This window comes from Xiphophorus couchianus, chromosome 14 (assembly GCF_001444195.1).
Source record: "Xiphophorus couchianus chromosome 14, X_couchianus-1.0, whole genome shotgun sequence".
NCBI lineage: Eukaryota > Metazoa > Chordata > Actinopteri > Cyprinodontiformes > Poeciliidae > Xiphophorus > Xiphophorus couchianus.
The window spans coordinates 6788052-6802974 of record NC_040241.1 but is presented as its reverse complement, the minus strand read 5'-3'; the positions used below and the strand labels follow the sequence as shown (position 1 = coordinate 6802974).

At 41.4% G+C, this 14923-nt stretch overlaps 1 protein-coding gene across 1 annotated transcript; it reads left to right on the top strand.

Moving 5' to 3' along the window:
* Positions 1–3007: 3007 nt before the first annotated feature.
* On the top strand, positions 3008–14225 carry rab39bb (RAB39B, member RAS oncogene family b). The gene is made up of 4 exons (XM_028038046.1): positions 3008–3842; positions 8261–8554; positions 11272–11452; positions 12006–14225. The coding sequence occupies exons 2-4, from the start codon at positions 8340–8342 to the stop codon at positions 12249–12251; spliced, it is 642 nt and encodes a 213-aa protein (XP_027893847.1). The 5' UTR covers positions 3008–3842; positions 8261–8339; the 3' UTR covers positions 12252–14225.
* The last annotated feature ends 698 nt before the right edge of the window (positions 14226–14923 follow it).

Here is a 14923-nt window from a genome sequence, read left to right as displayed (position 1 = left end):
TCATTTATATTTGTTAAATGTCAGACAAACGAGAGAGAACATTAAAAATATTTCTAATGACTTTCTAAGAAATTGAGAGGGTTTATACATACACATAGGATATGTATGTCTTTAAGCAGTTTGGGACAATAAGAACATGACGTTACAAAGTTGAATAGTATTTTATAATAATCATATCTTTTACATATTTGTTAAAATTACCATGACTGGGTCTGTCATGTTAAATAATTTTGCTGAATGATAAATTGTCCCAGAAGTCATTGCAATAAACGACAATATTGTTGTTTTGAGACCATTTTCAAGTAATATTATGGTAATGGAGTAACAACAATGCGAGAACACATTCTCAAAGATCAATCAACTTTAAATTCTATGGAACATTTGACACTGGAACTAAAAGACATTTTAAATTTCCAAAATAAATAAGCAAAACAACCCAAATAGAAAATAAAATAAATTATGAAGTCTCTAACCAAAATTGTTCTTCAAGAAAAGAGCTAGTTGAGACCAATGCACCGTAAAACGTTTGTCCTCGAGTTTTTGGCAAGACTGGCTTGGCGCGCTTCAGAAATTGGCAGCAGAAGAGAACATCAATTGGAAATATTGAGGTTATGTACCAAGAAATCAGCCAGGAAGTTAAAGGTGGGAAACCTCAGGTCTTCCAGATGGACAGCGTGTCTGCGCACATCGCAAAAACAGTTACAATGTGGCTTAAGGACAACAAAGTCAAAGTTTCGGGGTGGCCATTGCAAAGTCCACATCTCAGGCTCAGAGAAAATTTGTGGGCAGAGTTTAAAATGATTTCTGAAACAAACTGGACCCAGTTACACCAGTTCTGTCAGGAGAAACGGGCCAAAATTCAAACAAGATATTGTGAGAAGCTTTTGGAAAAAGACGCAAAACATGAGACTGATGAGACGGCACACGTAGACCTCGGACGTTTCTAGAAAGTTACAAATAATTGACTAAATAAGTTCCTGTTTCTCTTTGTTCTGGTACTATGCACATAGAGATGGTTTTGTTAAGCTTGGTAGGGTTTAGTTTGATGTACTGTCTTTTTTATACACTGTATGTGGGTACCAGGTTTCAACTGCACACGTGTGAAATCGTTTCGTTGAAAGGTGTTAAGCCTATATCCTGTTTAACAGCACAATCACGCATAAGATGATGTAAAATGACAACATGAGGGCCTTCGAGGCAGCAGCTGAAGCTTCCTGTTCTTCACACAAACAAGGCAAGACCATCTGTAGAGCACCATTTGTGAACAAGCTAAGTGCTATAGTATTTTACGTAACGTATACATCTAAGGATCCACTAAAATGAACAAAGGTTAAAATTAAAATTTGAAATACGCGAGAAAATGAACTGAACATTTTGATTATATTTAAAGTTGAAGTACACAGTCATGTTTTCATTAATGATTTGATGGTGCCAAAAGTTTCTGCACATTTCAGGTTGTTAACTGAATTTGGTGCCCCCACGTGTTCACTTTTGGTACGACAAGCACTTTGTACAAATTGCAGATGCCTAACTAATTAGTATCTTAAAGAGACCTGCATAGAAACTGTTACAATAATTTAAACTCCTGGAAATAAATATGAATGCATCAGTTCTGGTTATGTCTTTAAGATGTTAGTAGGTTGATTTAGTAATAAACACATGGCTGGACATGCTGATCCCTAACCTGTTTAGGGCTATGACTTTGTATGTAACGCGTTGTATCATTGTTGTTATTAATACAGTGACTTTGCTCACGTAGAGGCTGTAATCATTTAATTGCGGCATTTAAAAGTGTGTCATTAGAATAGGCACAACAAGAGATGTACTAGTTTTCTACTATTTAAACTGGGGGAGCGTAAACACACTGAATATAGCCGGCCCCTTAAAAGAGCTTAAATATCGGCAAACGTAGTGACACCTAACTTAATCACAAAAACTTAATTTGCTTTTCTGTACTATGACTTGTTGGTGTCATTTAAATGATCTACTGATCAATAGGGAAGGATGTGTTGCTGACAGAGGGGCTGCTGATACCCCCCTATTATTTTGATTAAATTAAAAGAGCTGAATTGTCTCTTCACACAGAAGAGGTGATTGAAGTCACAGTCCTACAATAAGTCATGTATTGTTTTTCCTTAAGCAGATTGTTTAATTTCTACATTCTTGTATTTTCTCTGTTCTCTGCAGTGCCGTCTTTTCCTTTCTGAATCACAGCGGCATAGTCTGTCAACAAATTGCATTAAAAGCATAAAATGTGAATATTGTCCTGTCTGTTGGCCTTGATCTACTGTTTTGCTGTTTGTACAAATTGTTTTTAGGAAATCACTCACTGCCTTGCAAATGTCAAACATTATTCAAAACCGCATCAAGGGGACTAAGAGAAACTGTAATATTGTTATTCCTTTTTTTTAAAAAAATAAATAAAAACAAAACAGCGATGACAGTAAAGATTTGATTTGATGTTCAAAGAGGTGTATCACTCACAGTATTTTATTAAAATAAAAAAATGAAAGCTAAAAAGAATAATAAATGGCATTTAAACAAACAAAATGAAAAGCTTCAACAAACCCAACAACAAATAATAAGCCCTTTCAAATATCATAAAACGATAAAACAAGAATGACACACTTTCAATCAAGCAGCCAAGGTCCTGGATACCAAGGTAACATGCAGAAACACTGAACAAGCCTTTAAACTCAACGTCCATTGACATTTTTGATGAGTTTATTATTGTACTTCGATTTTTTTACCAGTCAGCCTAGCTAGCTATATATAGTTAGCTACCTACTTACTTAGCTACACAGCTAGCTAGGTAGATAAATCAGGTATTTGTGTTTTGTGGTGCGGGAGGAGAAGAAGAAACTACAATTCCCAGACTGCAGTGAGTGCGCAAGACCGGTGACTATTTCCGGAAGTGCGCATCAAGGAGTGAGCGTAAAGACCGTAGTGAGTGCGCAGCTCAATTCTTAAGCACAGCCGAGATGTTTAAAAAGAAATGAAAGGCAGGTTTCAGTTGATGAAAAACTGCCACAGAAACTATTTTTCTTTTTTAACAAACCGAGAATGTTTTTAATCCTTTGGCCACATTGTCTTCTGATAGTGCGTTGACCTTTGTTTAGTATAAAGGTACAAAACACTTGTAAGTTTTCTTACGTGCTTTGTTAGGAAACTAAGAAAAGCTGTGTATTTCTATGAGTCAAACACAGAACTATAGTTCCAGGTCTACGTGGATATAAGCTGGGGAACTTTCCGCGAAAACTGGAAACTTTTCTACCTTCTCTTCGTCTCCGCTCCGTTCTCGTTGCGCCCGTACGCGCTTCTTTACGGTAATGGTGCTGATGCGGGATGAGTCAGGCTGTACGATGCTACTGCTGCTGCTGCCGTCGCTCTCTGCTGCCATTTCGTCTGCGCCGATTAGCTCCAAACACAGAAGGGGTTTTTCGGGATCCCCGCCACCACCTCCTCTTCATCCTCACAGCCCGCCCCCTCCCCCCGCCGCTCCTCTCCCTCACTATTGACAACGGGGGGCTCAGTTTGAACCGGACTTCCACAGGATCCGTGTGTTTTTCAAAGAAGCTGCACCTGCTGCTCTGGATGCGCTTCTGTCTCAGCTGTCCGGCGGGGGGCCCTGACCGTAAGAAACGGAACAGCTCCGGACTCCAGCGAACCAGCGCGTGTTTGTATTAATAAAAATAATAATACGGAGTCCCCAGATTTTTTTTTTTTTTTTTTTTTTGCGGCCTGAGCGTCGAACCAGTCCGACTTGTTGATGCCATGGAGCTCTCATCGGCCTGGTCCTGAACAGCAGCACCGGCCTAAAGCGGACCCACTTCCTGCTGCAAGTAGGCACAATTCTTCTTATTATTATTTTTTAATCAACAATATATGTTTCTATTAATGAACTTAACTTAGTAGCCACAGAGTTTTAGTACTTAGTCGCTCTAAAATGACTGAATTCAACAGAATACACGTGTGATTTGTTGAGCAGCTCATTAAATATGCCCTTAAAAGTCATTTTCTGCGCCTAGAGATAATTCTGGCAGGTTTCACTAGAGTGGTCCAGTCAGCTCTGCAGTCCAGCTGTCCTTTATCGGCTCCTGTTGGACATTTTGGAAGGCGTTTCTAGACCTCATCAGGAACAAGAGCTCCGAGGCCGTCCTATCCACCAGGGATTCCAGCGGCTAATGTTTGCACACTGACTGGGCCGTGCAACCCGACTCTGCTGGAGAGCAGGGCTGATGGGAGGCTTCATAAAGCTGGCCCTCTGCCCGCCTGCTGGCCTGATACAAATCAGATAGATCATGTGACAAAATTAAAGGAGATTAGCTTTGAAAATTGGCGAAGCTCACTTGATTTCAAACAGAAAACACCCATACCGTTTGTCTCTAAGGTGTTACAATAATGTCCTTTAAAAGGGACGGTGTTGTGCAAAAGTCACTCTTTTGAGCTTTACGTCATGTTGTAATGTTATCCCCTCATCTAAAATGTAACTGGAGTGTTGCTGATTTGAGCAATCCTGTAATCTCCCCCACTCAGCTCCTGCAGACTAGCCAGTAGCAATTAGCAAACACGTGAGCATCTGCTGAGCTCATTATAGGAGCTACTTCTGAAGTACTTTTAATGTTGTTAAAGGGTTAATAAAGGAGCGTTGTGATGACTTCCTGTAGGCGGAGTATCAGAAAGAGCAGCCATTTCTTAAAGAGACAGAGGCCCAATTTCATGGCGTTAATTTACAAAGTAAAATTTCTTTTAACCCTCCCATGGTCGTCAGAGATGAAACGATATGGACCCCAAAAGCTTTTTACTCTGTGAGGAATCCCAGTGGGCTTTTACAAGGTTTTTATTTTTCTGTGTGTGGTTTCGGGAACTGACGGTGTGACGGGACAACTCCCCACAACCTCTCAAAAACGACCGCAGCATTTTTTTATAACAGCTGAAGGTAACATAGTTACTTGATTGTGCTATAAAACAGCAGATGCCTGGAAAACACACAATACCCCTTTCACCCATAGACTTCAACCTATTTTATTACAATTTTATGCAGCAGACCGACACAAATCATTACAGAACTTGGAAGTAGAACGAAAATAATATGTGGTATTCAGTGCTTTTTTAGTTTTACTTAGAAAGCAGTTTGTGAACTCATTTTGCTTTACAGTTATTGCCCACTTTCTGTTGGCGTTGTGCATAAAATCCCATAAAATGCAGTGACATTTGCAGGAAGAAAGCCCAGGAGTTATAAATACTTTTGGAAGACCCTGCAGATTTTGTTAATTATAGAAACCCTGGGTGGTCATTTTGCCCTTCAAACAACCTCCTTCTTTACAAGAGCAATTATAAAGTAAAAATAAAGTTCATAACAACTATGAAAAGAAGAAATTTCACTAGATATCATGTTTCTTTCTGCTTTTCTATGCCAGGACAGGAAGAACACATTTCTTTCCCCCGAAGCAGATCATTGTCTCAAAGTTCAGTTTGTCAGCAGCTCACATGAAGGTGAAAGTCTTCAGTTATTGATTGACTACATCAGAGACCGTAACTCGTGATCAATAAGTGGTAGAAAAAGCCAAGAAACAATAAAATATCTCAGCCGTTTTCTGTAAAAGTCGATATAGAGCAAAATCTAGCATCCAAACTCCCACCGTCTCTGACTTTGTCCCTCCAGAGCCACCGTAGCTCCTGACTTAAGCGGTTAAAAACACAACAGACTCTGTCCTCATGGGTTTCTGCCCACCGTCTCATTCTCTGCCGCTACAATATTCAGCTGTTACCTCATGGTGTTAATGAAGTCACACAGAAAAGACGACACAAGTTACTGATGAGATCACAGAGGAGGTGTGACAACGTAGGCAAGCGTCCATTCGATGAACAAATCGATCAGATAATCAATAGAAAAGCTACGCTGTGGTGCTGCTCGGTGTCTGCCGTGACTTTTATCTGCAGTCCAGTCCCAGCGGCTGCAGCCGCTTTGCACCAACAGCATCAGACGTCTCCAGAAAGCAGTGAGAACAGCGAAGTGCTGTCTGTTGACAGCAATGTGATAAGAAAAACAACAGAGTGCATCTGAAAAGTTACTGCTGCTGACATGAAATCTCTATAAATTACTCTCTCATAAAACCTACGAAATCGACTTTGTTTTCTACTAAATACATTTTTTTTTATCCATCATAACTCAGCCACACAGCAAGCTTGTGTCCGATTATCGCATTAAGATTTTACATGAAAAAAAAAAGAATAATATTACTACTTTTTCTCTGTTACTATTTCGATTTTGTCGTGAATGCTAAGGCGAGTCAGCATGGCCAGCGATGACGGCAAATAAAAGGTTTTGCTGTAACGACGAGTCGTTTCTCCATCACCAGCACATTTAGCAGCGCGTTCACGAGGTCGACTGACGGCGTTAAAACCCTCCTCGTGGCTCTGATTGGTTGTTTTTGGTCGGGAGCGGTGCACACCTTTTCACAGTTTATCTGTCTCATATTATACTGCCGCGGCATGGCGACAGTTTTAACAAATATGTAAAAGACATATTCTTTTTAAAAAGTCACATACTGCTGCTCGAAGGCTTATGCGTGTTTGTTCTCAACGCCCCCAGAACATTTTTCTTGTGTGGCGTCCGGTGCAGTAAATATGAAGGGCGGGTATCGGTGGAGTAGGAGAGGCAAGCGGTGACTTCCTGGTTGTTCTGCAGTTGGGTTCTTGTGAAGTATGAAATGTTCTAGCCAGAAAGAGCTTTGTTTTTGTTCTTGCAGCTTTGGCAGGGAGAACGCATCACTCCTGCAGAGTATCTCCGGCACATTAAGCTGTTTATGTCTCTCCTGTCACTCTGTAGTCATTTCGTCTCTCTCGGAGTGCGGCGCTGCGTTCGTCAATGATTATGTAACCAAGAGTTACCAGCCAGTCAGGCCAGGACGCTGTTGAGGAGTTCGCCCCATCATACAACGGGACAACAACTCAAGAACTATTTTCACTGCTACTTCAAAACCACACATAGATTTAGGTTTAAAGCATTCATCTCCATATAACAACAGTTTGTCTCATTTGATGAGACGTACGTCATTTTGGACAAGAAATATTTTGGTGACAGTTCGTGCCACAAGATTTCATTTGTGTGTTGGAGGGGGAATGAAAGTAAATTGTAATTAGAAATCAGAATGAGCCAGTTATTTCTGATCAGTACGTAGATGTTTATTACTGTTAGTGTTGCCACAGAGAGTTTCTGGTGTTGCTGCCTTATAATCCCCAAAATGTCAGAAACTGGGATTAGCATGACATACAGTTTAGTCTTGTTCCAACAGCAAATTGGAAGAGTGGAAATTAGAATTACGAATCGTTAACTCCAACCAGTAGATTAATCCAATAGCAGCTCATTTCTCTTCATTCACGCAGAAATAAACAAACACTATGGAAAAACTGGTGAAATTAGTTTTCAGAAGAATGTTTACAATGATGTCTGAAATGTTTATTACAACAAAAATGTGCATATATCTTTTTCCAAATATTAATAATAATCAAAAATATGTATCTGCAATACGCATTGAGGAGATATACATTTAATGTAAAATAGACACTTAAACTTTTAAAGATTTTTTTAGCCTTAATTTCTTTTAAAATATTTTCTGAAACTGCAGTTTTGTGAAGACTGCATTTTGATGATTTTTAGAAGAAAAAAAAAATCTCAACTGTATTTAATTTTGCTAGTACCAATCAATCCTGAATTGGAATATTCCACGCTGCACAGAGATTCCTTAAAATGCAAACTGAAGTATACTGTACTGTATTTGTCAAAGTACAAATAATACACTTTCTATACTTTAGGTTTGGCATTAAGACAACCTTGGTTATTGTAACTTTTTGAACCATTTGCTTGTCTAACAGATTTGTGTACAAGGTAAATGTCACATTAAATTTTTTTTTTTTTTTAAATGAACAAAAATTGGCATATTTCCAAATTTAGCTGAAGTGGGTACCCACGTCTGTGTTTTTGCCCTGGGCCCACACGTAGCTTGGACCACCTCTGCTCTCGTTATTTGATGCTGGTGTTGTAATAACAAACTGCGGAGTCAAACTGACGTAAAAAAGGACATTATTGAAACTTTTGTGTTTTCTACGCTCAAAATAATCCAAAGATTCTTGCCAGCTAAAGTAATAGACAGGATATGCTATAACAAATGACCCGTGCTAATATTGCTTCCGCCTTGCTTCAGCCAAACAGCTGACGGCCTAACGGGGGGAAACACTCTTTTGTCTCTCGCTCAAGCTCGCGCCGACGCACGCGCACCTCGGGCGCTCCACACCTCAGCAGCAGCGGCAGCGCGCGGAGCAGCGACGCAGCCGTCATGGAGGCCATCTGGCTCTACCAGTTCCGCCTCATCGTCATCGGGGACTCCACGGTGGGCAAGTCGTGTCTGATCCGGCGGTTCACGGAGGGTCGCTTCGCCCAGGTGTCCGACCCCACCGTGGGCGTGGACTTCTTCTCCCGCCTGGTGGAGATCGAGCCCGGGAAGCGGATCAAGCTGCAGATCTGGGACACCGCGGGGCAGGAGCGCTTCAGGTGAGGGGAGGAGACCGGCTGGCAGGCGGCTGGACGCGCTTAGCGGATGATGTGAGGTCGTGCTGTTTCTTTGTAATCCTCCGGAGTGGACTGTAATCACGTGATGGCTTATTTACCAGCTTTTTTTAAAATTATTTTTTAAAGTTACCGGTGGCAAAAAGTGTGTTTTTAAAAATAGGCGACAGTTTGTTTGTCGAGACAGAAGGGGGATGTATTTAGGTCATTTCTAACAATAATAATAATTTTAAAAAAGCGAAATAATTTTTTATTTTACAATAAAATAAGGACGCTGTTCAGAGCTGAATGTCCCGGTTTGAATACGTTGTGCTTGTGCTGATGTATCACTCTGATTCTAAGGCATCTAACATGTTTGTGCTCTTCCTTTCTGAAATTATTCTAATGAACACAAGTTATAGAATAAGCTCCTTCACACACAAAAATAAATGACAAGTAATTGCCCTAAAAACATTGAAGTCACTTTGCTAAGTCCACATGCGGTGAAATTACACTTAATTGTGATATGAGCTTATGATTTCCCTGGAAACTTAAAGAGAGCAAAATTGAACATTTTCAACTAAGTAAGGCTAAATAGATGCTTACATTCCTCATTAAGATGGTTTCGTTCACAAATCTGCAGATGTGTAGGTGAAGGACGGCAGGATGCGTCGTCTTTTAGGTTTTCTGGAGGAAACGAGTAAAACACGTCCAGACTGCCTGACCAGACCGCACTCAGACGTCACGAGGGCCAGACGTCCAGAGAAAGAGTTGTGGGAAAAGTGGAGTCAAACTGAGCGAGCACATGACCTTCTCACTTCGGAGAAGGAAGAGGAACCCGAGGCCCCATTTAAATACTGATTTATCTAGAAACTGAAACCGCCATCTGTTGTGCAACCTTTCATCATGGCGGTTTGGATTTAAGAGGAATGCAGAGCAGCAGTTTGACCAGACGAACATCCTTTCAAGGACAAATCTTCATTTGACCTTTGACCTGTCTGTAAAGTGGCATTTGTTTTAATTGACAATGAGACATTTGAAAAACCCCAACAAAATTCAGGTTGTACAGAGTTACAAGCATTAAGATATACATATTTATATTTAAATAAGCACAGCTGAAGTTACAGCTTTTAGATTTATTGCCGTAAGCAACAAATCAGCTAATCGCATGATCGATTAAAACGATAAATAATTTCCCCTTGCGTGATTTATCGTTTCCTCTTTTCTCCCTCTTTCGAACAAAAACTGGTTAACAAACCTCTTCAGTCTGGTGCTTTGGTCTCAACTAGCCCCTTTTGTGAAGGCCAATTTTGTTTTACAGAGTTCATAATTCATAAATTATTAAGTCGTTGCCTGAAAATGGTCTCAAATCAACAATATTATCGTTTATCGCGATAACGTCCAGAACAACTAATGTTTAAAGATCATGTTACTTTCATAAAAAAAAATAGTTTTGATGCTCGATGGCAACAAAATCAGTATAAATCGCCACTCAGACGCAGCAGCATGTTAGAAAGGCTGAAATACGTCGTCACACTCATCACCGAGCTCATCCGGGTGACGAAGAGGATGGCTGTCACCTGCCTTTATCCTGAGTTTCCATGGCAACGCCCCTAAGAGACCAAACCAGCGTTTTTCCATAATGGTCTTTCAACTGTTGCTTAAAATTAAACGCGCTTTTCTGAACTGCGACGTCCTCGCACCGTAACACACGAGTAGAGTTGTTGGTTTAATTTGATTCTGTTCGGCCGTCTACTGACAGTTTGTGATCTTTGTGTCGGTTTACGTTGGACCTGGTGAAATTCTGGCTCAGTTGTGTGATGCTACAACAAAACGGCTTCAGGCTGTCATTCCCAGGCTGTCGCTCGTAGGTGATGTTGGGATTTTGTTGCACAGCTGAGTTTGCCAGTTTTTCCGTCGCATTGCCCTCTTCTTTCCTCAGTGACACAGATCCTTTAGTCAGTGTCGTTTCATCCTCATCTTTCCTGCTTCCATAAATATACCTGTATAAATTAAGCATGCATGTGTCAAATCAAGTGACTCACTTCTTGACAGGTCGGGCGTTTTCCCACCTCCCCCGTCTTTCTTACTGTATTCTCCCAATTGACTAATCCTTACCTCTTGCTGTTTTCCTCTCAATCTCAAGCCTATAAATGGCCTTCCTGAGATACATAGCTTTCATACAGTATGATGGAAAATAAAAGGAATCAGGAGAAGTTAGTGTTCGTGTCCCTGGAGGGCTGTTAGATTCTGCTGAAACTGAGCAGCTTCGTCCCACCAATTTGCTCTGCAGTTACTAAAGATGTTTTCACACCTGATAGACCGGTTAGACACGGTTCAACTGGGGATTAAAAGTTGCAATATTTGTTGCATTTTCAGCTGCTGCGGTTCGCTTTCACAGTGCACCGCATCAAGCGATCCAAACTAACTGAAAAACCTGTTCACCTCCTCGCCTGTGGTGGCGCCGCGCCAAGAATTATTGAAGGAAATGACAGGAAAATCTCCGAAATGTCTGACTGTGTGTAAAATACACCATTTTCTTTAAGTGCATACCATGACACCGATGAAACATGGAATTTTTTAAAAACTTTCCTTTACTGAAGTTATGACAGAGTGAGAATTCAATAAAAGTACTGAGGCACAAAACCAATAAACCCAAAAAGTCAGTCCTACATGAGAAAAATCAAACGCAGTGAAAGCATCCGTTTCTTTCTGCTGCGTAGGTCCATCACCAGAGCTTATTACCGTAACTCTGTGGGCGGGCTCCTCCTCTTCGACATCACCAACCGCCGCTCCTTCCAGAACGTCCACGACTGGCTGGAGGAGGCGCGCAGCCACGTCCAGCCGCACAGCATCGTCTTCCTGCTGGTGGGCCACAAGTGCGACCTCGAGGCACAGCGCCAGGTAAGAAACGGGAAATAGTCCAAACTGGCTTCTTTTAAAGATGGGTTGAGACAAAGACAAAGTGTGATGGGAGATATTTTGTTTTTTTAAAGGTTTTCTTTAAAAAATAAATAAATAAATCAAGCTTTCTTTCCGGTTTGCAATGAGAAATGAGTTTCGTCTTTTTAAATTCCCATAACTTACAGAGACGCAATCTACGAGGCCTCGCTAAAGTGTTGATACACATTTCTACCTATTTTACTTTTGATTTATTTATTGTGGATTATCTTATCTTCTGTCACTTAAAGTGGTTCTGGAGAAGAAACGTAAGCAGATTGGCCATGTTTACATCTCAATTCCTGAAGTGATGCTGCTTGCTGGAGATGATGTCCAGAAACATGACCGTTAACCGCGCCTGTGCAGAATCTCACCGCTCACTACAACATAAGTCAACAATTGATAACGCATCATTTCACGTGTCTCGGCTTTTTTCCCCAGTTTACCGGAAGAAGAAACACTATTTGCAAAAATTCTTCCCCAGAACATTTTTTAAAAAATGTTTTCGATCTCGCAGGTGACCCGGCAAGAAGCGGAGAAGCTGGCCGGGGCGTACGGCATGCGCTACATCGAGACGTCGGCGCGCGACGCCATCAACGTGGAGCACGCCTTCACCGAGCTGACCAGGGAGATCTTCGCCTTGGTGCGGTCCGGCGACATCACCATCCAGGAGGGCTGGGAGGGCGTGAAGAGCGGCTTCGTGCCCAACGTGGTCCACTCGTCAGAGGAGGTGACCAAGAGCGACCGCCGCTGCCTCTGTTGATCTGGGTGAACGGAGGTTGTGAAAAGGGAGTGGACGCCGAGCGGAGCCGCCGATGACGGACTGAACTGTCGGCCGTCCAAACGGAGGAACTGTACTTCCTTCAGACTGAATACGGATTTGGACGGGTGGGGAAAGTCGGTGAACTCGGTGTCGATGAACATCATAACGGCAACGACAAGCGGAGGACTTAAAGGGATGGATCCATCTCTGTACATGTTTCTCGCTCTCAGAGGGGAAAGGGCCAGAGTTGTTTCGACTGGACTGCTTTCCCAGAACGTCTCGCAAAAGGCCTTAGAAACCGGATCTGTTCAGATGACTTTATCGTTTTGATTTCTGCCATTACCTCCTCTCCATTAAACTACTCTCAATATGCAATTTTATGATCACGTAACAAGAGATCGCATCTTTCTTTACTCATTTCTTCTAAAGCACCGTATAGCGTCGTTTGGTCCTAAGCATTGAAGTTGTTTCTCCTTCGCCGACATGTTTCACATTCCAGAAATCAATAGAGGAGTCCTGGAGGTCTTAGAAAAAACCTGTCGCTTTATTACCTTACAAAGGTATTTATACCACTTAAACTTGTTTTTAAACTTATTTTCAACCTTACAACTACTAATTTCAATTTATTTAATTGGAGTTTTTGTGGTAGTCCAACTTAAAGCGGGACACCCGTGAAGTGGAAGTAAATGGTACACAGTTTTCATAGGGGCTCCGCACATCCTTCAAAGTCTTAAATTCATGTATCTAAAATTAAGGCCTTGAAATGCCTTAAAGCAGTGGTCCCCAACCACCGGGCCGTGTTGACACATGTCAAAAGCTGCTAAAGACATAGGCCCAGTCAAAGTCCAGACATAAATCTAAAAAAATAAATCAGTGACAAAACGTAAAGATGGACGGTTCAAGACTTTCTCCATCCAATCTTTCGGAACTTGAACCATTTTGCAAAGAAGAATGAGCGACCATTTCAGTTGCAGATGTGCAACGGTGGTAGAGACATGTAGCAAGAACAAAATGTGGTTTTATAAATCAGTACGTTTCTAATGAGAGGGGAACAGGAAAGAGGGCAACCTAGCTCCTTTTTCCACCAAGCCAGGGTTGCTCACAAGCTATCCTCTGAGGTTCTGCACAGTCATCCGCTACGTTGTGTTGGTCCGTCACATAAAGTCAAGCTAAAACACACGATCGTGTTTGGTTGTAATGTTACAAAATGTGGAGAAAAAAAAATAAATAGTGGGTAATAAATACTTTTGCAAGATTTAAAACCTCCAGCGAACTCGATGACATTGACCTGGTCGCGTTAACACGACACCTCCCTGCTGTCCGCAAAGGACTAACTGCGCGAAGACAAGTGCACAGCTGAACTCATGGAGGTGGAGCTGTGGACACGTCGGACTCCATGTCCGTCTGTTTTATTGAACACAGCAGGTGGATTTGTTGAACTCTGTTTGGAGCAGGAAAGCACCTTAATAGTCAAGTCTGTCTACACAGGGAAAGCCTTATTTGGTACACTTCAGTTCTCCAAGGCCAAACCAACAGAATCACACCAACGGACACTCGACCAATGGACTCCACGGCAACACTACGTAACCGACAACGCACGCTAAGGAAAGAAGACAAATCGCCCAAAGAAAGCCGACGCGATTCACAGCCACACTATGAGATTCAGTTCTGTGCAGTACGACTTGCTCATGTTGCTTTAATCTGTGCAAATGCAGTGCCATATATGACTTTATGATCGCTTAAGTTCAACCCTGCAGTTTTATCTCGCCACCACGGTAGCTTCGCTGTAACATCACATGTGAGGCGCACAATATAAAACGGTCCTAAGAGACTTAAACCGCTTTAAATTTGGTTTTTCCAAGTCACAGATTTCAAACCACCTTCTCTTTACCTAAACTTGATGATTAACATTTCAAGATGCATTCCAACCCCTGACATGAAAATTAAAGAAATAATGCTTACATGTTGTGGAAATGTTTTACTCTTTTTTATCTTGCCATCTCCTAGTCTTAGTTGTGCAACACGACAGAATGAACGCAAAAAAACCTTCAAACTGCTGTTTTAAGCTATTATATCTGAAAAGACAGATGGTAGAAACTAGTTTTAACTCCATACTTTCTCATAATAGTGCATATGTAGGAAGCCATGGATCATTTAACACATGGTATAGTCATTTTACACGTAGTTCTATGTAATTTTATTTCATAGACTAATGAAAAAAACCCCACCACATTAGACTTTCTTTGCCTGTGACTGGCCGTATTTAGGAATATCAGTTTATAAATCCAATTGCTTTCAAACTCGGAATTTGAACCCAGACTAATTGGGTTTCCATCCATCCATCCATTTTCTGTTCACCCTTGTCCCTAATGGGGTCGGGAGGGTTGCTGGTGCCCATCTCCAGCTACGTTCCGGGCGAGAGGCGGGGTACACCCTGGACAGGTCGCCAGTCTGTCGCAGTAATTGGGTTTGGTGTGAACAATTTTCTTCGATGCTAAGAGTCAATTTTAGCAAAATTATCTAAAACCTACAAGACCCGGGTCACAGAAGAAAACATTAAAACGTTTCATTGTGGAAATCAAGTAATCTACTTTAAGATTTCAGAATGAACATGTTTGTTTTACATCAGATATAGAAATTATCTTTTAAAAAAGCAACTAGAACCAAACTTT

Excerpts from the sequence above, each read along its gene's own strand:
- rab39bb (XM_028038046.1), top strand. The coding sequence starts at position 8,340 with ATGGAGGCCATCTGGCTCTACCAGTTCCGCCTCATCGTCATCGGGGAC. Across the intron at positions 8,555-11,271 it reads GCGGGGCAGGAGCGCTTCAG|GTCCATCACCAGAGCTTATT; the intron begins GTGAGGGGAGGA and ends TCTGCTGCGTAG. Across the intron at positions 11,453-12,005 it reads ACCTCGAGGCACAGCGCCAG|GTGACCCGGCAAGAAGCGGA; the intron begins GTAAGAAACGGG and ends TCGATCTCGCAG.